General features: G+C 47.3%; 7 protein-coding genes across 7 annotated transcripts; 6 read left to right on the plus strand and 1 right to left on the minus strand.

Annotated features, from left to right (window-relative positions):
- Positions 1-537: 537 nt before the first annotated feature.
- On the plus strand, positions 538-1110 carry LACBIDRAFT_330430 (uncharacterized protein; the record flags this gene model as incomplete). The annotated part of the gene is made up of 1 exon (XM_001884664.1): positions 538-1110. The coding sequence occupies one exon, from the start codon at positions 538-540 to the stop codon at positions 1108-1110; it is 573 nt and encodes a 190-aa protein (XP_001884699.1).
- Positions 1111-1497: 387 nt separating this feature from the next.
- Positions 1498-2830, plus strand: LACBIDRAFT_330431 (uncharacterized protein; the record flags this gene model as incomplete). The annotated part of the gene is made up of 3 exons (XM_001884665.1): positions 1498-1745; positions 2177-2299; positions 2368-2830. The coding sequence occupies 3 exons, from the start codon at positions 1498-1500 to the stop codon at positions 2828-2830; spliced, it is 834 nt and encodes a 277-aa protein (XP_001884700.1).
- Positions 2831-3660: 830 nt separating this feature from the next.
- On the plus strand, positions 3661-3994 carry LACBIDRAFT_304277 (uncharacterized protein; the record flags this gene model as incomplete). The annotated part of the gene is made up of 2 exons (XM_001884666.1): positions 3661-3718; positions 3768-3994. The coding sequence occupies 2 exons, from the start codon at positions 3661-3663 to the stop codon at positions 3992-3994; spliced, it is 285 nt and encodes a 94-aa protein (XP_001884701.1).
- Positions 3995-4064: 70 nt separating this feature from the next.
- On the plus strand, positions 4065-4377 carry LACBIDRAFT_304278 (uncharacterized protein; the record flags this gene model as incomplete). The annotated part of the gene is made up of 1 exon (XM_001884667.1): positions 4065-4377. The coding sequence occupies exon 1, from the start codon at positions 4171-4173 to the stop codon at positions 4375-4377; it is 207 nt and encodes a 68-aa protein (XP_001884702.1). The 5' UTR covers positions 4065-4170.
- Positions 4378-6271: 1894 nt separating this feature from the next.
- LACBIDRAFT_304279 (uncharacterized protein) lies at positions 6272-7220 on the minus strand (the record flags this gene model as incomplete). Its single annotated transcript, XM_001884753.1, has 10 exons — positions 6272-6300; positions 6345-6371; positions 6483-6485; positions 6552-6554; positions 6621-6692; positions 6759-6761; positions 6828-6899; positions 6966-6968; positions 7035-7061; positions 7172-7220. The coding sequence occupies 10 exons, from the start codon at positions 7218-7220 to the stop codon at positions 6272-6274; spliced, it is 288 nt and encodes a 95-aa protein (XP_001884788.1).
- An 8177-nt stretch (positions 7221-15397) lies between these two features.
- Positions 15398-17047, plus strand: LACBIDRAFT_330433 (uncharacterized protein; the record flags this gene model as incomplete). The annotated part of the gene is made up of 5 exons (XM_001884668.1): positions 15398-15559; positions 15616-15711; positions 15761-15928; positions 16101-16544; positions 16961-17047. 5 exons carry the CDS (start codon positions 15398-15400, stop codon positions 17045-17047), a joined length of 957 nt encoding a protein of 318 aa, XP_001884703.1.
- Positions 17048-19689: 2642 nt separating this feature from the next.
- Positions 19690-22872, plus strand: LACBIDRAFT_330434 (guanine nucleotide-binding protein alpha-4 subunit; the record flags this gene model as incomplete). Its single annotated transcript, XM_001884669.1, has 12 exons — positions 19690-19897; positions 19950-19970; positions 20029-20965; positions 21024-21076; positions 21128-21279; positions 21358-21361; positions 21422-21448; positions 21500-21576; positions 22189-22307; positions 22362-22423; positions 22486-22602; positions 22715-22872. The coding sequence occupies 12 exons, from the start codon at positions 19690-19692 to the stop codon at positions 22870-22872; spliced, it is 1935 nt and encodes a 644-aa protein (XP_001884704.1).
- Positions 22873-23367: the final 495 nt, after the last annotated feature.

Genomic DNA, 23367 nt, shown 5'->3' on the forward strand with positions numbered 1-23367 from the left:
TGTACCTCATAGGTACCCAAAAATGGGTGACTGAAGTGGTGTGACCCGAAAGTCTGACGAGCTAAGGTGTGAAGACCCACTACGGAGTCATTCTCTGAACAAGAGTAGTCGGTCAGAGACGCGAATCGAAGACTACGTCTACCATAGATTCGATAAGTGTCAGCCTCGTCAAGTCAACCTTTTCGAGGTAACCGAATACTCCAAAACAGCACTGATTGCCTAACACAGGTATAGAGGACTGTTAGTACAGTAACTCGTACCCTGAGGGATAGGTAGATGGTGGTGAAAAGAGATATTGTATTTTTACGTTGTGACGTGTCAACTATGCACAACGTGGGAATCAATGACTAAAGATATAAGGTTTTGAGAATGAGGGGAAAGTGGAAAGTGTCGCGTACTATAAAGGGACTGAAGGAGTTAAGCAAATGAAGGTCCGTAGTATGTTACAACCAGAACCTCCAAACTCCTCTATCGCCCATCTCAACTATTCCAGATCTACATGAAGAGCTTGACAATGTTGAAGGCATTGACAACCACATGAGGTTCATGCTCCAATGTTTCCCTCACCACCAAGGACATCTGTCGTCGGAAGCCCTAGTCGCGCTCGCCCAAGGACATCCTTGGAGTGTGGTACATCCTACTCAACCACTTCTGATGGAGGGAGAGTTTCCACGATCCAACGATTCAGGGTACCAAGGCGCGAGCATTTCAGCTGGAAAGAAAAAGGTTGATTGGGACGATACTGCCCCATGGGACGAGAGGTCGTCTAGTGTCGAACAGGGCAGAGACTTCATAGAGGGTGCAGAACTTTCCTTTGGGTTTCAGACCCCCTTCCGAACTAATGCCAAATTCTTTGACACGTCAAGCAGTATCCCTCCTACTCCGTTCTCATCTGCCCCAGGTACAGTACCTGCTCTGGATGTGAGCTTAATGCAAGATGTTACAGTCGGATTAGCCATGCCGTCCTGTACTATCTTTGGAGATAATGTCAGGGACCACAACACCACACCAAATCAATCCTTGTATGCCATGGCATTATCCAGGCAAACCAACCTCGTCAGCCTATCCCAGAACGTTAACAGTTCCTCTCCAGATAAGGGTCAGCCTTAGTGCTTGGAAGTCCAGTCTCAAGACTGAAAAAAGACTGAGACTGGACTGAACCAAGACTGCCCAAGACCGGAAATTCCCAGGACTGTCAAAGACCCACAACTGCAGTCCGGTCTTCGGTCTCTCACAATTTCGGAAATTTGAAGACCATGAAGACTGACAAAAAACCGGTCTAACTGGTCTCAACCGGAACTCGTAACCAAACAAACACAAAACACAAACACAACTCATAACCAAACACAACTTTCCTCCTCCTACCACCACCCTCCCTGTTACCATCACCACCCTTCATGATGACCACTTTGCATCGTGAGCACCCATGATGGGCTAAACAACCTGTATGCTCACACATCGACCGCCACCTCACACGCTGGAGGCTCAGCAACACCCATGGCCACGGTGCACCACATCATCCTCCACAACGCCCCCCCCCCCCCCCCCCCTTGCCAGACATCACCTATGGCCGCCACCGCCCACACCACCAACCACAATGGCAATAACAAACACCTGCCATGCATGACTGTCGTCAACTCTCACACCCACCTCACACCAACCACAAAAACAACAACGAGTGCCTGCTATGTCGACAGCGCATGGAGAAGACCTCCCTCACCCTCTGCCGCCTTTGGCAATGACAAGTGCATGACAACGGCCACGCAACGACGATGGAGATAGATGGATGACGATGACGTGACGTGGCAGCAACGACGGATGATGGAGGACAATGCAAAGAACGGCGACGGCTGACAACGGACAGCAACAAGGAAGTGCGAGTGCTCCCCCCCACCCCCCTCACATAGTACTACAGTGTATTTAGTCAATTATATACATGTTCTCCCTATGTCAGTAGCTCTGAGACTGGTTGAAGACCAGTTGTCAACCAGTTTCAGTCTGAAACTGGTTGAGACCGGTCTTTCAACTGTAAAAAACTGACCAAAACCGCACTGAACCAGTTGACATCAGTTCAGTCCAGTTTTTCGTGGTTCTTCAACCTGCGAGGACCGGTCCCAGTCCCGGTCTTGTCAAATTTTGACAAAAGACCGGACTAGACTGGACTTCCAAACACTAGTCAGCCTCCACAAACAGGAGGTCCATCAGATGCTGGGGGAAATCGTCCTCCTAATGGCAATGGTGGCCCTAGTGGAGGTGGAGGGGGCGGAGGCAGTGGTAGCGGTGGTAGTGGAGGAGGCGGGTACGCCTCAAATCATTCCTTCTTTAACAATTCCAACCACCCTACTTCGAACAGGAATCCGTCCCCAGGCGGGGCGGAGGCAATCCTGGAGGAGGAGGAGGAGGCGGCGGGGGACCCCCTTTTTCAGGAAATCAATTCAATCCCCCAGCTCCCTACAGTAACATGCCCACAACCATGAAAACTGAGCTTAAAGTCGAGCAATTGCCGGAATGGGATGGCAATCACTGGACTGCCATCGAGTATTTCTGGCAAGTTCAACAACTTGCTTGCTTGGGTGGTTGGATCCCAGAAGCACTGGGATATTGGTTATGGTTCCGCCTGAAGGATAGTTCACCTGTAAAAAGGTGGTTCGTAACCCTACCAGTTTCTCATCAGACTTATATGCGGTCCCACTATCTTAAGTTCATGAAAGGCCTTAAGGATGGCTACTTAGGGCATCGTTGGCAACTGAAAATGAACAGTTACTACAATTCCCAATCATTCCGCAAGAGAAATCACAAACGTGAATCACCCTCTGACTTTAGTGTTTAAAGGTTCAGTCCATAGGACCGCAAAAAACCGGTGGACCGAACTGAACCGGACCATGGTCCGGTCTTTTTTTCGGTTGCAGTTGCCCCAATTTGGGGTTGGTCCAGTTGCCGGTTGCCTCATTTCGAAAATATATTAAAACCGTTCAAAGACCGGTTTTGATCGGTTGCAACCAGTTAAACGGTCACGTGCGTTACATACCCTTGTAACCACGTTTATTACCTTTTATTGGGTTTTTGTTTCATCAAAAACGGTTAAGAATTGAGAAAGATATAACCAAATCCATATTTTACCTGAGTCTCTACGAGAAGTAATTCGGTTTCAGTCATAGCTATGTCAAATCTTCATAAAATCTCTTCAAAATTGGTAGAATGACGGGTATTTACATGCTTTACTATTTTATATAACCCATTTATTTTTCAGAGTAATAATAGTCGAGATACAAATGGTTTATATTGGTATAATAAATTATACACAAAAAAACCGGTCTGGATCGGTCTGAACCGGCTCCATAGACCGCAATAGACCGGTCCTAGGTGGTTCGGTTCGGTTCCCTCAATATCTGGGTCGGTCCTAGACCGGTTGCGGTCCACGGTTGCGCGTTTTGGGGGCAAAAAACCGGACTGAACTGAACTTGCGAACACTAGTTCTAACTACATTATAATTGAAACAAAGTCTCTTAGGCACCTATTTCACAATCGGAGAACATCTTCGTCAACTTGCTGTCCTGTTCAAGTTCGCCACCTGTCAATGAGGAGCTTTGGAGTGAGCTGGCACAATACCTGAGCACAGGACCCAAGAAGGTCAAAGATGCACTTCTCTGGTGGGTTGAAATGTGTGCTGTCTACCCTTGCTTATCTCGGATGGTGCAGAACTATCTATCTATTCATGGTATGTCAAATTTGCATGCCAGTTTGTCATAGGCCTCACCCTCGTTTAGCCACCTCTACCGATGTTGACTGTGTCTTCAGCAAGGGCCGGCTTGTTCTATCTCACATCCGTAATCGACTCAGCATCGCATCAACTCGTGCATTGATGTGTCTTGGGGCTTGGAGTAAGTTGGGCCTTGTCTGTGATGCTGACATTAAGGCTGCAGCCAGCCTTCCAGACGTTGTAGGAGAAGAAGACAAGTTGAGGTTTGGGTGGGATTATATTTCATATGATTAAGTAGTCTTGCAAAAAGTCTAGCTAGCTTGCATCCCACGTTCGCATTTTATTTGACCCTTGCATCCACCCATTGTGGGTTTCTAACCCTTCAAACCCTGTGCAAACCCTCACCCCTACCCTCAAAATACCCTTACCCATGGAAAGGGTACGGGTTTGCGGATTCTGAAGATCTAAGTATGGAGAGGATACAGAAAAGAGAGTGTAATGATGATGGTAAGGAAGAGGTTCATGTATGTTTTACACATATCTTGATGGCAATGTGTATACTATCATTACCCTGGAGCATGTTTGTGTGTTTATATGTCAAAGTCCAAATGGGGATTCCTTGGCAGAGTGTGGAATGGTCCATATCTTCTACCTCTCCTCTGCATCATTTTCTGTAGGGAAAAAACCACAGACCATGTAAATAGACATAACTAGAGTGTGCTTCCAAAATTCAAGCAATTTGGGGCAGAATTGGGGTAGAAACTTAACAAGGGGTCCAACCAAAGGAGGGGGTAACTGTGACAGATGTGGAATTCCCTCCTTCTATATGGTTTACTTTCCATTACCTAGCAGTCACATGACTCCCTTCCATACTTGTCAGCAGTAGTCATGTGACAAGATATCTTCTATCTTTCAAACCACCACTACATATACTCTGCATCAGGATCAGCATCATACCATGTTCCCCCAAGAAGTATTGTAAGTGATTTGAGTTTAGCAGGGTCACTGAATACTCTCATAGAGGTGTTCAGTTACAGCTTGGCTTATTTCTCTCAGTATCACCTTCTTGAGGATTTCCTGAGAAGGAGCAGAGATCATGCAACGGATTTCTGAAGCATCAATGATCTCTGCTACATACTGGCTGAATCCCCCTATTTCTCTCTCTTTGGACCAAGAGAGTCTGACTCAGATCACAGCTGATTGTGACTTGGTCTTCACACCATTGTCATTCCAGCTCACCATATGACTTTCATCAACAGCTCCCCACATTTAACACACAAGAAGTGCATTACAGTAACAATAGTATTCTTGACCTTATTGCAAGACTGTGAGCTGCACAGACAGGCAATGACTGGGCAAATGAACTGGTAGCGACATGGGGACAATAAACTACTTTACATATTTCTCAAATATCTTGCAGATTTTCAGGTATCTTTTATGTGTAACTTAGATAACATTCTTGATCTTATTGCCAGACTGAGCTGCAGAAAGTTCAAACAAATACTGACTAGTAATGACGTGATGGGTATCGTTATGGGTACCCCCGCCATGGGTGTGGGTTTGGTAAGGGTTGGGAATATCAAACCCATACTCTTACCCAAGTGTACTGTGATCCATAACCCTCACAGGTTGCTAAATCTGTGACAATCACTGACTTCAACTACACCTCAATAAACAGAAACAAACACTGAGTACATAGAGATTTTGCTTCTTTTCTGTGTATATATAGCTCAATCATAGAGATGTTAAAGGAATCATAGGTATAGAGGATGTATCAACCACTAAGGGGAATGGAGATGAACAAGAAGAAATAGAGCAGATAACTCCATACAAAACTTGATATGATCCAATGAAACAGGCTCATGAGAATTGGGATAGCTCTGTTGTATGTTTCTACAGATTTTGAAATGCTCAGTGATCATTTACAGCAAGAAAAAAAGCATACCCTCTAAAAATTGGAGAATTCTATGACACCAAAGATTCTATATAATGTAAAATGGAGTTGACTTGCCCACTATATATCTGGAATAAGTGACCTGGTCAAGTAATTTGGAGAAATACATACATTCTAACAAAAAGAATGGTTGAAATGGGGAAGTGCCAGAATCTGAAAATGAATGAAAGACTTACAAGCTACAAAATATGAGCATTCTTTTGTAACAGAAAATGAAAACATACAATCTGAAGGAAAAAAGGAGATATCAGGTGATGGAAATGGGAATAAATGGATAACCTACATCCTAAAAAAAAAGGAAAAGCAGACATGTCATGGATTTGATCCACAGGTGCTGAAATACAACTAACATCCTGGTAGATATTGGTTTGAGATGAATCATCTGATAAAGAAGAATGATAAAATACATGTACATTGAATAAATTAAAGGAACTGGATGAAACTCACAAGACATGCAGGAGAGATAACATACTTTCTGCAAATGAAAAGAATAAGTGGAAGAAAACAGTGAGTAAAATGGATTGAGAAAATGAGATGAGGAACTCAACTGACCATCTGGTATAAGACAGGCCCCAGTCTCTGTCACCAGAAGATTGCACATAAAAAACGAGGCCAACTCACATTCTGAAACAGGACAGGCCACAGTCTGTATCAGCAGAAGAGTGCACATTGAAAACAAGGCCAACTCACTCACTGAAACAAGACAGGCCAAAGCCTCTGTCACCAGAAGAGTGCACATAAAAAACCAGGCCAACTCACATACTGAAACAAGACAGGCCACAGCTGCTGTCACCAGAAGAGTGCACATTGAAAACCAGGCCAACTCACCTCCTGAAACAAGACAGGCCACAGCCCCTATCAGCAGAAGAGTGCACATAAAAAACCAGGCCAACTCACCAACTGAAACAAGACAGGCCACAGCTCTTGTCAGCGGAAGAGTGCATATGAAAAACCAGGCCAACTCACCAACTGAAACAAGACAGGCCACAGCCTCTGTCACCAGAAGAGTGCACATTGAAAACCAGGCCAACTCACTCTCTGAAACAAGACAGGCCACAGCCCCTGTCAGCAGAAGAGTGCACATAAAAAACCAGGCCAACTCACCAACTGAAACAAGACAGGCCACAGCCCTTGTCAGCAGAAGAGTGCACATAAAAAACCAGGCCAACTCACATGCTGAAACAAGACAGGCCACAGCTGCTGTCACCAGAAGAGTGCACATTGAAAACCAGGCCAACTCACCTCCTAAAACAAGACAGGCCACAGCCCCTGTCAGCAGAAGAGTGCACATAAAAAACCAGGCCAACTCACCAACTGAAACAAGACAGGCCACAGCCCTTGTCAGCAGAAGAGTGCACATTAAAAACCAGGCCAACTCACATTCTGAAACAAGACAGGCCACAGCCCCTGTCACCAGAAGAGTGCACATTGAAAACCGGGCCAACTCACCTACTGAAACAAGACAGGCCACAGCCCTGTCAGCAGAAGAGTGCACATAAAAAACCAGGCCAACTCACCACTGAAACAAGACAGGCCACAGCCCTCTGTCAGCAGAAGAGTGCACATTGAAAACCGGGCCAACTCACATCTCTGAAACAAGACAGGCCACAGCCCCTGTCAGCAGAAGAGTGCACATTGAAAACCAGGCCAACTCACCAACTGAAACAAGACAGGCCACAGCCCTGTCAGCAGAAGAGTGCACATTAAAACCAGGCCAACTCACTCTCTGAAACAAGACAGGCCACAGCCCCTATCAGCAGAAGAGTGCACATTGAAAACCAGGCCAACTCACCAACTAAAACAAGACAGGCCACAGCCTCTGTCAGCAGAAGAGTGCACATTGAAAACCAGGCCAACTCACCAACTGAAACAAGACAGGCCACAGCTCTGTCAGCAGAAGAGTGCACATTGAAAACCAGGCCAACTCACTCTCTGAAACAAGACAGGCCACAGCCCCTGTCAGCAGAAGAGTGCACATTGAAAACCGGGCCAACTCACCTACTGAAACAAGACAGGCCACAGCCCTTGTCAGCAGAAGAGTGCACATTGAAAACCAGGCCAACTCACTCTCTGAAACAAGACAGGCCACAGCCCCTATCACCAGAAGAGTGCACATTGAAAATTGGGCCAACTCACGAACTGAAACAAGACAGGCCACAGCCTCTGTCAGCGGAAGAGTGCACATTGAAAGACTAGGCCAACTCACGAACTGAAACAAGACAGGCCACAGCCCCTATCACCAGAAGAGTGCACATTGAAAACTGGGCCAACTCACTAACTGAAACAAGACAGGCCACAGCCCCTGTCAGCAGAAGAGTGCACATTAAAAACCAGGCCAACTCACCAACTGAAACAAGACAGGCCACAGCCTCTGTCACCAGAAGAGTGCACATTGAAAACTATGCCAACTCACATTCTGAAACAGGACAGGCCACAGTCTCTGTCACCAGAAGAGTGCACATTAAAAACCAGGCCAACTTACTCCCTGTTGCCAAAGTATGTATCTTCAGAAGACAGCATTGTAAAAGATATTCTAACTCACTCCCTAAAACCAACATGGCCAAAGTATATCTTTTAGAACTGTGCAAAATGAAATGCAAGCAAGCATACTTTCTAAAATAAGAATGGCAGATCATGATCACCCAAAAAATGGACAAGGAAAGGAAAGGTCAGTGAATAACAGATGCAGTCAGTAAGGGAACAACTTACTATCTAAGAAATGGTATGTTCCACAGAGAATTTAATCAGAACCAATTTATTTCAGAAAGTTTCTCATCACTTACCCACTAAAAAAATCTGTTAAAGCTATACAGAGACAATATGAAGAAACTATATCTTACATTCTGCATTTACAAACAAGCACATTAGCTGTATAAGTAGCTGGATCAACAGTTACTACTCACTTCCTGAAAGAAATGGACAGCTGATGATAATATGTCACATATCATGCAAAATAATTGCCTACAAACTAATGATAACCATTAGGGTATATAAGCCTTGAACAGATTGTAGACATACACTCTGCAAGAAAAACAACAACAAGAGTAAAAGTCTGATTTGCTTGGTAATTGTTTTCTTCTTACTTCCTGTGCTTTATCAACAGCAATAAGATGTTGTTATGTCTTAGCTTACAGTCTGCAAAAAAGGTCAATATTTTATTTTGATACCATTTAGTTATTAATTATTCACACATACCTCCTATTTGTTTTAAGATTAACTTTTGAGCAGCATTATTTGTCCATCACGTACTCTCTGTTGGAAGATCTGAATAAATCAGTGAAAATCTCCTGATTATAAACTCCTACATTCCAGAAAACAATAACTTCTCCAAATATCTCCATCACATTATTTGCAAAAATTGGCTTCTGCAATGTCTTAGATATGTTGAGAGTGTGATACTATCTAAGAATTGTGATAACTCACTTGAAACAGATTTGTTACCTCTTCCTGGCACTCTAACATCTTCTGAACATCAATCAGCATGGTATTATACCATGTCTTAGCCTGAAAAGTTAGTAAATTTGTAATAAGAGTTACCAAAGAAGTGATGATTGTTTCATCTGCATTTAATGCCTCCTTTTGAAGTCCTAGAAGAAGATGGTGTGGCCAATTAAGGCAAGCATATTTGGCCACATGACCCCTAAAAAAGTGTTCTGCAGAGTCTTCTGCCAGATGCCTCAAACAGTGTATGGCAAGATAAAGGTGTTGCAGAGGAGGATCAATGAAGTATTGCCCTGATCGTGATTCAAGGGTCAAAAAATCTCGGAGAGAGGTGTGATAGAGCATAATGGGCTGATCATCTTGTCCAGGAATTTTGATAATTGACTGTACCCCAAATAGCTCAAGAATAACCTCCTCATGCTGAAGATTGAGGAGGGAACTGAGAAAAGGGATAGATTGGTTGTCCTTCAGAATCATGATTGTTCCAAGAATCTTATAAAGAACTGGTGTCCCAGAAGCAGAGGAAAGAACTTGTGAATAGAGTGGATCCAGACCATCAGCTCCAGACTCCAACAGCTGTTGCATTGCTTTGTGTGGCATGGAATTTCCTCCAACAAACTGGATTAATGTCATAGCAAATGCAAATGAGCTGCCAGCCTTGTCAAGGAGACCAGTAAGATCATTGGCTGATGGCCAGGGCTTTGGTATCTTCTGCATCATTAGACGATTCTTGTGTAAGATACAAGCAAACTCCCTTTCAAAGTATACTTGAATGTCTGAACGAGCATCAAAATCCCCCAAGTCCAGATGGTTCAAAAGTCGAGGATCAAAATGATCCAATTTTTTCCGAATGTGCTCCTCCACCCTGCTGGTAAGGAGTATTCGGAAAGGAAGATAGTTCCCTCCAGGAAGTGCATTGAGCAAAACATCAATGAAGGCTGCCATTTCAGCCTTATCATTACATTCATCAAGAGCATCAATAACAAAGATCTTTCGCTTTGTAAGATGAGAGAAGACTAGGAGGTTGGAAGTGGTGGAATGGATTGGTTCTAAAATCAGCTTCTGAAATTGGTGGGCCAAAGAGACAGATGGCCCAAGCATGGCTGGCTCATCTTGAAGAGCCTTCTCAAGCAAAGGCTTAACAGCAGGAGCAGAAAGGGAGATCTGATGTGCAAGAGTAGGAATCAAGCGAGATATATGACTCCGTTCACCAGCACCTCGAAGAAAGAAGAAGCTCCCTAGAAGGCGACCCTTTGCGGCGTAGCGCTCAGCGATGGTTTGAGCAACCGCTGACTTGCCATACCCAGCTGGTCCACTGAGCCAGCAAATAGCTCGCTTGTCAAAGCCGTTAAGCCACTCCTTGATCTGAGCGATGACCTTTAGGCGGGTTCCGGGATCACATCGAGCAACGTGACCCGCACGAGTATGGGTTGCGTTGCTGACAGGGCTAAGCAAGCCCGGAAGACCTAGATGCCATGAACCATTTGACAGTATTGGAGAATTCATATAAAACCTTACATACCTGTGGCAGGAGGGGCCGGAGAGCCATGAACGTTGTTAACGATGTTGTTAATGACGTTAATGAGCTGTGCGTTTCCAGAGATGTTGGTTCCGGTAGCATTTTGCAGGAACGAAGTTTCCATGAGTGAAATGATGTGTTGTAATATGAAAGCTAGGAAAGTTTGAAGGGCTAGAGACGTCGATAGGTCGGGTGGTCGCCGTGGTCGATGATGAAGAGAAGAGATAAGTCGGAGATCAGTTGTGAGAATTCGTTGTCGGAATTCTAATCGCGCGACGGAACTTCACGCAGGCGGCAGAGTTCTGCTGCTCTCAAATACCAACGCAGACCAACGTCAACTCGCACTACCAAGCCAACTCTTGCGACCAGCCCCCGCGAGGTAAATACTCAGACGTGCACCTTTTGGATTAGCAGGCCCCTTAGTATGAGTTCACAATTTCCAGAGAACGACCAGGTCGTCCGAACAAGATCAAAATCTCCTCCGCTGTATGACCTTCTATTTCCTTACCACTATAACTCTCTGAGTCGCATCTAACAGTTTGAATAGCAGCCCACCTCTCTGACTGGAAACAATAACTATTCCTCGATGTCGACCCTCCAACAACCAAAAGCGAAGAAACATCAAACGAAACGAGCCTAATCACTGCCAAAAAATCCCTGCCATTGACATCCACCCCACACCCCATTAACAGCCGTCCAAGCCCATCCCCTTCACACCTGCCACCCTCTTCCTACTCTCCCCATCATGATCTTTCTCTTTCTCTGACGCAAAACACGCGAGAAGAAGGCGAAGTACCACCCAGAACTACCCTCCACCCGATCTCCATACTCATTCAGTCCTCAACGTTCAACGTCCACCTCTTCCTCCATCAACATTCCCCCAGCGATGGCTTGACCCTTTCCTTCCCTAACCCAACCTCGGTTCATCTCGCCTCTCATATACCGCAGCATCATCTGTAGACACCCGCCGTGCCCTGGCATACACGCGGCCTGCGTTTCTCAGACAGACGCCAGATCCCTTTGTTAGCCGTCTTTTCACGGATTGGAACGTCGACGAGCCTCGGACTCGGATGGCATTGGGTTAGAAATGCCGCGGATGGGAATGGAGAGTCACCATCGCGTAGCCGATGATATTCAGATTTTTTTCGAGCTTGGGTGGATCCGCAATGCGAACGGACTGGAGAACTTTTGATCCAAGCACTGCGAGGCAACATCCAACTTCTTACCCTCCTCAAGTCCGAGCTCGATGCCGGAGTCGAATTGGAGCTCCTTGAGGATTGTCACAATTTGTGAAGAACGTGAACGAAGAGGCGCGGCGAGGGTTGATTTTTTACTTTTTGTTGGTGGGCAGGAGACGTAAGAAGGCAATCTCGATGGTCCCACGGACATCTACGTCCCCACGAATGGATGTCGATCCCTCAAACCAAGCAGATCGCACTCGCAAGTCTCTCCCACCGCAACCCATGCCAGCCCATCTCTCCATCTCCTCCCACTCACGCTGCCTCATCTGTGATGCCCTACGAGCGCAGTCCGTCAGTCGTTCTTGGACCTTGATCACCGTACCGTCGACTCGCTTCCATCGTCTCCGGGTACCTTTACCCTGGTCATAGAAGCACCTTGTCAGTCGTTTTGCTGGGACGCACGCTCACGAGAACGTCGACCTGTAGCTCTACATACTCTCTTGTCCAAGATTCGCCGTCCATATGCTCTCTCGATACCCGAGGAAGCTTATGGTCACGGAAAAGGTGTCCACTCTCCTCCGTACCCTACCTTTGAACTGCCTTTCATGACCCAATTGACGGTGTAGCAGCTCACTACGTACACTTTGCAAAAGCTTTTCACAAATTCGAGCGACTCTTTCACCCGATGCCATGGAAACGATGGCCCAATTCGGCGAAGCTGGCTTCTGCACGCTGTTAAAGATGCCGATTGGGCTGAGGTTTCGACAACGAGCTCTGCTGGGAAGCTGAGCCTCGTCGAGGTCTTCGAGGTTCGCTGGCGAAGATGATGACGGTGCTTGAAGGAGCGCTCACGGGTATATAAAAGGGCCTTTGCCATTCACCATCCATTGACATGAGGTTGAGGGTTCTTGGCACAATTGTTGATCTTTCGAGTAAGTCTATCCTCATTCCTATAAGTTATACGGCGATAGCTAACGAATCAGTTGGTTCTTGCTGGATGAGCAACATAGGTGTTGACCTTATCAAGGTGCAACATCGTTTTTTACTGCAGTCCCTCTGTCTCTTGAACCATCTCTCTCTCTCTCTCTCTCTTTGGGACGATGCTACCGCAACACCAAGCATAAAGTCAAGACTCGCAACCGAATCCCTTCCACCTAACTTTATTATGTCAATACGGATGACAGCAACCCAACTTTTTACAATGCCCTCACCTAAAACCTTCCCTGCAGTGGCGCTGTTCCCCTCGTCTCCCATAAGCTAGGCCCTTACGCTATATACTACCTTCCGCCAGACTAGTTGGGTAGACCTTTCACGGACCACGAACGCCCAGCTTCAAGGTCTCGTAGCCGATGCAGGTATCATCGAGTGGCCGGTCGTAGTGGGAGGAACTCAACAAGGGCACAAGTGGTGAGGGATGTTGTGGAATCTCTGAGTTGCATAGACCTACGTGCGCACAGGCAAACGTCGTAGTATTTTCAGTCATACAACCAATTCTTAACATTTTGGCTCTATCTATTTCCTTGAGAATGAGGTAAAAGCGGAATGGCGCCAATTGTGAAATCATGATCACCACGTAGCCAAACACCAACGCCATCCCGTACTTTCAAACTCACAAAAACTCGCAAAACAATTATACTACTACAGTGCTTGTACAGTGCTATCAGTTGAAAAACTCCCGTTAAAGCCCGCAGAACGCCAACTCGCACGACTGAGCCAACTCTTGCGACCAGCTCCCGCCAGGCTCCCGCGAGATTGTACTTTCCCGCCGGCTTACTCGAAAACGGATCTCAAATCTGCCTGCGGCGAGCGTTCTGGGGCGAAATCCAAAATTAGCGGGCACCTTGGCATCAGTGAACAACCAGTTCGTCTCCTCCAAACCCTTTCGCTGCAAGACCTTATATTCCTCACCACTTCTGACAGAGACCAGTAACTAAAGCTCGATGTCTACCCTCTACCAAACAGAGCACTCACCCAAAATCTTTTTCTCCTTGAATCGATATTCGTTCCTCACTCCATTAGCAGCCGTCCAGCCCTATCGCCCTCACACCTGCCGTCTCCACTCTCCCAATCAAAGTATTTCTTTTACGCGAAACATGCGAGTAGAAGGCGAAGTATCGTCCACAAGTACCCTCCATCCCCATCTCCATCCCCGCGCTCATTCGCTCCGCCGGCCTCAACATTCAACGTTCAACCTCCAACTCTTACATCCCCCCAGCGATGGCACAAAAACTTCCCCTTCCGTAGTCCAACTTTGGCCCTATCTCCCTTCTCGTTCACCATGGAATCCTCATGCGGATGCCCACTGCGCTCTAGCATTTCCACGGTCTGCGTTTCTCGGACAGACGGCCAGTTTCCTTTGTTGACCGTCTTATCGCGGGATTGGAACGTCGACTAGCCTCGCACTTGATGGAAATGACGCGGATGGGAATGGAGAGTCACAATGTAGCCGATTATCACCCCCTGTCAGATCTCTTTAAGCTGGGGTGGATTCGCAATCGGAATGGACTGGAGAAGCTCTAGTCCAAGCACTGCGAGACGACATACAACTTCTCACCCCCTACAAACTCGATGTTGATGCTGGTGTTGAATCGGAGCTTCTGGACGATCGTTATAATTCGTGAAGAACGTGGACGAAAAGGCACGGCGAGGGTTGAGGTTTTTTCTGGTGGTGGGACACTGGGTACGGTCGGGAGTAGTAAGAGGACGATCTCAATAGTCCCGCGGACATCTACCTCCCCACGCATGGATATCATTCCCTCAAACTGAGCAGAACCCGCCGGTCAAGTCTCTCCTACCACTATCCCCGCCAACACAACTTTCCTCCACACACGGACCCTCTCTCTCTCTCCGGGATGATGCTACTGTAACACCAAGTGTAAAATGAATCCCTTTCACTCAACTCAACAACGCAGTTTTTGCAACGCCCTCTCAAAGCCTAAAGGGACGTAAAGCGAGCGTTCACCGCTTTTCTTGAGATGTCTGTTCCTTTATGGTCCTCCCTCCATCCATTCTTTGGAACTTTCTTCACAGAACCATCGATATGGGGCTTTCTTTGCGGCATCAATCACGCCGCAAACACGAAATGTGTACTTACGACGAAGGATGTCAATTCTGTACATGAAGTTTGTTCCATTGAGCAGCGCAATTGACATCTGTGAGGTGGTCACGTTCGAATCTTGCGGATGCCGTCGCCGAAATGTCGCCTCTCAAAACTTTCTGGAGCAAATGTCACATTCTTCTGAGCAGGAAAAGTTGGAGAAGGAAGTGGCTGAAAAGAAGGTCTGGCGACTCTGAGAAAAGCAAGTTATCGGTTGATCCCTCTTGCTTCTTACTCATGTTAGCTTCAATAGCTACGAGTCACTTTACTCCTCCTTCGTTGCTCTTTGAAAGTCTCACGAGACTTCGGAAGCTTTGCTTTCACAAGCTGTCGCCGAGGCGACTGAGATTGAGCGGTCTGCACTAGGCTAATGAGCGACTTGTCCCGGCGCAATAAAAACGCGGCGTTGCCACTGAGGAGGCACCCACTCTGGCTGGCGGAGAATGAGGCCAAAGAAGCAAGAACAGCGAGGGAGGAGCTTCCTAGTCGGCTTGATTTGGAAGAAATGTCTGTGATAGCGATCGCTGAGGATGACGAGGCTGCAGCGACGAGGGAGTCTGGGCAGATCAAGATCATGACAGCTCGAGCCGAGGAGTTGAAGGCAAGGGTGGTCGAAATGATCAAGCATGCGGAAAAGCTTTTGACTCGGTACCATGATGCGAACTTGGTAACTTCATTTTTTTTTCTTGTAAACTCATCCTGACTTGATTCCAACTTTTGTAGACCGACCCAGAGAAGGACCTGGTGAACCACGTTATCCTACAAACGCAAACGAGTTACGAACAGGACGTCGTTGCTAAGGATAACGAGCTTCGAAGAGTTAATGTTATCATATTTGTGTTGAAACCTAATGACTTTGATCTCCCAGCGTGAACACCTCGCAACTGGCCTTAATAGGCGAATCCACTCCTTGGAGGCGGCACTGGCGCAGATGCTAAAAGAGAAGGCCAAGAGTGCCGGGCCAGACGCGAAGACTTTGTTAAATTTCCGGATGTGGCTGCCCTCGAGCCCAATTGACGAGACATTGCAAGCTTTGGTAATGTGTCCATGTATACGCTCCTCTGATTTTATCTTTATTGGCTCATCATCATCATAGGCCGATAATGCAATGAAGCAAACGATCCTGAAGCGGCGCCGCCGCGCAGCGCTCATCACCAGATCCAGCCCACCTCTCTTTACCGGCCCCAAGTCCCAAACAACTTGAACAGGAAGAAATGATCAAACCACCATCACCCATCTCAAAACCTCAGCCCAGGGCAACTAATCAAAAGAAGAAGAGCTTCAAGGCCCTTGAGGACGCCGATTTGGACTATCAGTATGACAACAGGGACAACGATCTGAACGACTTGTCCGATCTGGAGCTTTCGTCACCAACAGGGAGGTCCATGAGAAAGCGAGGGTCGTTCTATATCACCGCCACCTATTGTGACCGTCGAGGAGCCTGTGGGGACAAAACGAAGCTTGGTATGCACGTTCCTCTGCTCCGATATTCCCCCGCTGTTTTTCAACTCCATTTTTCTGGGAGTTCAGAATCCGGCTGTCGTTACGGCGCCTATCATCCCGTCCCCGCAGGAAGAAGTTTCGGTTTCGACTTCCCCAGTAAAGTCCCTGATGGGCCTGCCAAGACTTCTCAGAAGAAGCGCAAGTGGCTGGTTCGTTCTCGTTATCAATGTCCTGTTGTTCGATCGTTTTGCGTTGCTTGGGACTCTGTTTTCCTAATCCGACTGGTTTTTCCCTGTATGCTCTGGCATCTCTCTCGGGTTTTGCTCTTAGGCAATTGTAAATATCTCCTCCTTGGCTAATTATGGACGTTTGTCGCCGTGACGATTGTACATAATTCTTACTGTGTTTCTCGAGTCGTTTGCACATCTGATGAAGAAACTTCTGTGATGATGAATGGGTTGGACTGGGAACGGAAAAACGAATGGTGCTTTCCTGCCGCCCTGGCCTGGTTTGAGAGTCGGCGGTCGAATGGGCCGGACTTATGTACGAACCAGTTACAGAAAGCAATGTATTTGTATAGATGGGAACCAAATGAGAAACATTTTTTTTGTGAAGCGATGGGTAGCTTGTCGTAACAGGCTGGGATGTGACTTGGCGCGAAGTACTGGAGCCCGCTTCAAAGGCCAATACAGTTTCACTTCCCGTTTCCTGAAAAATGGGACTGTAATTGCAAGCTACTATCGTATGAATTTGAATCTACAGACACCCAGAGTCTCTTCTCATTGTAGAAAAGTAAAATTGAAAACAACCCCTTGAAATATCTTGAAACGGAAGCAAATTCACGATGGTAGCAACGTCATACAAACGATCGACCCGGGTCAGGTTCGGTATTTTATTTATAGATGGGGACTTGTAATTGGTTCCCTTGCAATTGGTTGCAATTGGGGACGACCACCGAAGATAAGAGATACTCAAGGCTTGTAATTATGGACGCGTCTCACACGTGCATGCGTAAAAATTCCACAATCAGCGAAATCCGTCGTCTAGGAAAGTAAAAACCACACCTACCCCTCTGATCAAAGGGGCCGACGGGTCCCTAGAGTCTTAACCCATGGGCCATCTAGGTTTGTTTTTGTAGCGGTTCTGCCGCGAGAGCAGTGATGCTATGAATAGAACATTGGTGTGTTTCCCACTGCGACGACGTCATTATTCCTATCAACTCGCAGTCAGCTGTTATTATTATTAGATACATTACAGTGTGATTGAACAGCCTCAGGTTATGGACACCCCAGATTTCTTTTTTTGTTGGAACTTGCCAGTGGCCGGGCGGGTTGAGTGGGATCGTTGGAGTGGGATGGTGGACCTTGTGAACGGTGGTTCATGTGTTGCAGTAGTGATAAAACTTTGTTTTGAAGGCAGAGGCGAGCCGATTCACTTGATTTATAATGGGCACCTGAATAAAAAGGTTAGACCGTGAAGTAAAAACAGAACTTACCCACTGACTCCATTTCCGACAACGGAGATAAAAATATACCTACATAGTTGCCGGACACCGTGTAGGATTGAAATTATTTTCAACACGAAAAAAAAAAAAAATCCGACGCCAGTGCCAGTGGTACGCGTGTCGTCATAAGGATGTGCGTGCTGGTCATCCCGGGAGGATCTTTGAGCAGCACGCGCGGCGAGGACCTGCAGATGTAGGATTCAGATATGAGTTTTGACTTGTGGTATTGTTGACTTGCATAGTTGTACTGTTTCGTGAAGTCTTTCACAATACTAATTCAAGTCAGCGCATTCCGGGCCATAAAACCACGAGACTCTATAGCGTCCAAAACGCAACGGTCACCACCCCGTCAGACGCCAATATAATCATATCGTCGAACAACTGACAGTTGAACGGCTGTCACCTTGAACTTTCAAGTTCGGCCGGTCCCGACGGGAGTCACAATGTACCTGAGCTTTGTGTGGAATCGAACAGCCTGCTTGGAGACTGAGAACAGGTGAGCCGGCAATGGCAGTTGAATATTGAATGACAAGGCTTGAGTGTTGACTGTCACGCCGGTTGACGCGTCGACGTGCCTTGAGCTTGGGCGGGGTGCCTTGCTTCGTCCTTGGGCCTTGGCTAGCCTTGGGTAGATAAACGCCAGACGCCAGTGCCATGCTTTCTGCACGTGTGGGCAGACGCTGGTGTAGTGTGGTCAGGTTTTGTAGACGCGTGCGCTGCGTGGTTGGTGGATAGATAACAGGGCCACCGCTATCTTTTTTTGTTTCTTTGGGCAGGCTATGCTTGAGATGAAATGAGGTTCAATTGAATTGAAAAAAAAGAGTTATGAGGGTATAAGGAGACGTCGACCTTGCTCCGGATAAGATTGCCATTTCCGAACTTGGTCAGATGAGCACTCGGCCTTGGGTTCAGGTTATTTACTTGCCGATTTTCTTGAACTCTGTGCGAGCTGCTTGGCAAGATAAGTGTGGCGGGACAAGTGCTTTGCACGTGTTGGCAGAGCTGCGTGGTTGGTGGATAGATAACACGGGCTTTTTTTTTTAATGGCTAGCTCGATGCTCGAGATGAAGTGAGGTTCAATTGAATAAAAAAAATGGGGGGGTACCGACTCCTATCGACTTTGAATGCTCCGGATAAGGTTTGCGATTTCCCAAAAGCGCCAGGTTGTTTACTTGCCGATTTTCTTGACGCTGCTTGGCCTGCACTGCGCAGATTGCCCTGTGAGTCACTGCTTAGATTAGATCATGGTGACGTATATAGAGAGCGATCAGGGGGTGGTGAAAGTCGGCGGAGAGCAGTCACAAGAGCCTAGAGGAGGAATGTGAAAGAATGTAAAGGCCTAGGGAACCCGAGGAGGCCGACGGATGGATCATGATGCATGAGTGGTGGTGATAGCTATGGGTACACTTGACACGACACGACGTCGCATGTCAATGTCAGTACGCCAATGTAAATAAGGTTGGGGAAAACATGGGCTGTTGCATGAGAAGCGGGGTGTAATTTAGAAAGCAGTGTAGGTTGAGGAACTTGAGAAGATGCGCCGTTTTTGGGTGGGTTGGGTGACGAGGGGGATGGGATCTCCAGGCACTTCTTCAAAGGAGATAAGCGACAAATATCCGCGATTCTGAGCTCGATTGAAAACGTGCGTGACTTTGTTCCTGGTGAACCAGTTCTCGGTACCTGACCGCGTTCGCTTGCACTGGGAAAAGTGAAAGATAAAGTTCAAAAGTGGATCTTCTCTTTGAGTAAGTATGTATAGAGATGATTGATATGACTGCTGTACCTGGCTGGCGTCAATAATCCAAACCCCTCAATCCCCCCATCATCATCATACTTATCTCTTACTTGAGATGCCCGTGCGCACCGCTGACGACCCACTCGACGAGGTGCTCAAGCCACCTCCGGACGAGTCTCCAGAAGACCGTGCGGTAAGGCTGCAGAATGAGGCAGAGGCAAAGAGAGTTAGCTTGGCTATTGATGCTAGCATCAAGGCTGAACGACATGCGAGGAGGAAAAAGAGGATTGTGAGGCTGTTGTTGCTGGGTCAGAGCGAGTCTGGTGAGCTTTGTGGTCGTTTTGACCTACACTGTATTTATGAGAGTGTGTTTAGGGAAATCAACAACTCTACGACGTACGTCCACCTCTGTTGTTTTTTTGGTAGATATGAAAAGCTTATCGCCACCCTGCAGAATTTCAACGACTGTATACACCCACCGCCTTTCGCGAGGAACGTATCCTCTGGCGCGCTGTTATCCAACTCAACATCGTCAGGTCAATACGCACCATCCTCGATGCTTTGACCTTTCCTTCTTCAACCTCACCACACACATCACCGTACTCGTCCCCTCGTTCAAGGGCCCGCACCATCTCCCGGCCGCCATTACCAAACCACCCACACGAGCAACACAACGGGAACGGGAACGACACAACACTAACCTTTGGCTCTTCCTCACCCCCGCGTGTCAGACACCACCACCACCACCACTCGCCCCCGTCCAACCCAGATTCAGACGGAGACTCCGAGTCTGATTTCGTTCATCCCCACCACCACCCCCACTACCGCAGCCCACGCTCCACCTCCCCACTCACACTAGCCCAAAACACCCCCCTAGACGCACTAAAAGCGCGCTTGTTACCCCTGCGCCATATCGAGGCTCTCCTCATCGCAAAACTCGTCCCGCCCAACGAGGAAGAGGCGACGCATTTCGCTCGTCCTGGTCCCCCTGGTGTTGGTGTTGGTGCTGGAACGAGTGCAGGGTCTTCCTCCGGGGCGAGTTCTACGTCGGGTGGGACGGGGAACCACGCGTATAGGAACCAAGAGATTTTCGTTAGGCCTGGGACGGGGTGGAAAGGCGGTTTAGCGCGTGCTAGGGTTACTTATCCTGGGTCTGGGTATGGGTATGGCGATCATCATGACGGCGCGAAGCAAAATAAAAACGGGAAGGGGAGTAGTGGTGGGAATGGGACAAGACCGATGAGCGCCGGTACCACGGGATTAGAAACACAGGATGAGCCGCAGGAGGTGTTGAATATGTGTAGGAGGGATATGATTGCGCTTTGGAATGATGAGGGTGTTAGGGAGGTGTTGAGGAGGAGGAAGATTAGGATTGAGGAGGAGTCGGGGTTGTGAGTTTTCCTTCTCTTTTTCCTTTTTGGAAATGTATTTCTAATGCCGTCGTTGTAGTTTTTTGGACGACCTGGAGCGCTTGACGTCGCTCAAGTATATGCCTACGGATGGTACGTCCCCCCCTTCCTTCTTCCCCCTCCCTCTTCCCTCCTTAAACACAGCTAACACCCCATGTGAACAAACAGACGACGTCCTCAAAGCCCGACTCAAAACCGTCGGGGTATCAGAGTACAGATTCGAGATGGAAGCGACTGCGGGGAGGGATAGCGGGACGGAGTGGAGGATTGTGGATGTTGGTGGGAGTCGGAGTCAGGTTGGTTTTTTCTCCTCCTGCTTTGTTCTTCTCTTCCTTCATTCGATCAAAATAATCTAATCACCCTTTTCATTCCAGCGTCGTAAGTCCCACCCTCAACCCACTCCTCAATATCCCTAATTCAAAACCACGTACCGTTTAGCTACGTGGGCGCCCTTTTTTGATGATGGTACGTCCCCCTTTCTTTCTTCATGCGTAAGTTGATGTATTTTTTCCGCAGTGGACGCTATTATCTTCTTGGCACCCATATCAGGGTTCGACCAAGTCCTTTCTGAGGATCGGACGGTGAATAGGCTGGTAAGTTTTCTTTCCTTTTAGTTGCTTTGATTATTCGCTCTTCGTCGTTCGTTCGTTTGGTGGAATTGTTCGATGACATGACGGTTGGCGGCGGTCTGCTCCTCCCCCCTTGCCTCCCCTTCTCTGTGCCTACCTTTTCGGTAGCCTTGGTTACCCACTTTCCTTTCACTTGCATCCGCTTCGACTTTGATGGTTTTGGCGGTTTTCTCCCGATAAGTCCGAGACCGTTCTACCCCTTGCCATACCTTTCTCACCTCCAAATCTCCGGACTTCACTTCATCTTTTCTCCGTTTCTTTTGAGAGTTTAGCTTTGTCTGTCTAGCAGTCTGATGACGGTCTTCCCCCTTCTTTTCTTGCTATTCCTCCCCCCTTTTGGTAGTTTTGGGTCGCCCAAGGACGTTCTGCGCCTTGCGACCCCTGCCTGTTCTTCTGATAGTTTCGTTAATGTCTGTCCTGCATTTTCTCTTCTTGCTTGGGTCGCTACCTTCATTATTCATCTAGAAGTTTAATGGTGTTCTACCCCTTATCCCCCCTTGTTTGCAATCCTACCTCTGCTTCCTTTTTCCGCTTCCATCTCTGTACTTTTGAAACTTTTGCTCACCCTGCTTTTAGGAGGACTCCGTACTTCTCTGGAAAGCCGTCTGCTCAAACAAGCTCCTCGCCAACGTTGATCTGGTCTTATTCCTCAATAAATGTGATATCTTGGACAAGAAGCTCAAGTCAGGAATCCAGTCAGTCTTAGCCCTTTTCTCCATCGATACTTTATTTCTGACTTTCGCGTTAAGAGTGTCAAAGTACATCCGCAGTTACGGGGACAGGGAGAATGATCTGGATAGCGTTTCCAAATGTTTGTTCTCTGCTTCTTCCCTCTTCGAACGATTCTTCTGATTTGCATGCATACATACATAGACCTCCGGAGCAAGTTTAGCGCCATCCACCGAGAATACTCACCTAACCCAAGAAAATTTTATGCGTTCTGCACGAGCGTGACGGATACGGCTACTACGGCTGGTATCATCGCCAGTGGTGCGTTTTGATCATCTTTTTTTATTGGGTGGTGTGATGATGAAGGAGTGCAGTGAGAGATATGGTTATCCGACAACATTTGAAACAGTCTAAACTTCTATGACATCGATAGTATCGAAGGCTATGCCTATTGACCATTATGTTGGTTCCACTATTGAACTGAACTACCGTTCGCGACCGCGACTGCGACATGAACAACCACATCTCTATATATTGGTGCACCCCCCGAATATCGAGTCTTGGACGGACTCGATCGCTAATGTATCATAACCGCACACCCCACCCCATCTTGGCTTGCTTATCCTGTTACACCCAGCGGCATCGATCAATCACACACAACCTGCCGGCCGCGGCGTCGTACCACACAAACAGGCACACAACGTCCCACTTCCCATCGCTTGTTTTGCTATTCTGTTGTACAACTTTCTTCTTTTTTTCTGGAACCCGTGCATGTACAACCCCCCGCGGTCTCATTTGCTGTCATGTACCCATCATCATCAACATCATCGTTGTCTATGTATCATTTCGGTTTTTCTTCTCTCGTTCTTGGTGCCCCTTTTTCCGGGTTTTAGGTTATCGTTTTCCCAGTTGCAACTTATAGATAGTACATGTCATGGCATTATACATAAGGACAGGAATCCTTTTCACTTCGGGGCGTACTACTGCATGCTTGCTATGTACATACTAGCTAGAATTCAAGCTGCTTGCTTTTGCATGAACGGTAGCTTTGCTTGCTTGATAGGTACGAGAATCAAGATGACCTTT

This window comes from Laccaria bicolor, genomic scaffold (assembly GCF_000143565.1).
Source record: "Laccaria bicolor S238N-H82 LACBIscaffold_27 genomic scaffold, whole genome shotgun sequence".
NCBI lineage: Eukaryota > Fungi > Basidiomycota > Agaricomycetes > Agaricales > Hydnangiaceae > Laccaria > Laccaria bicolor.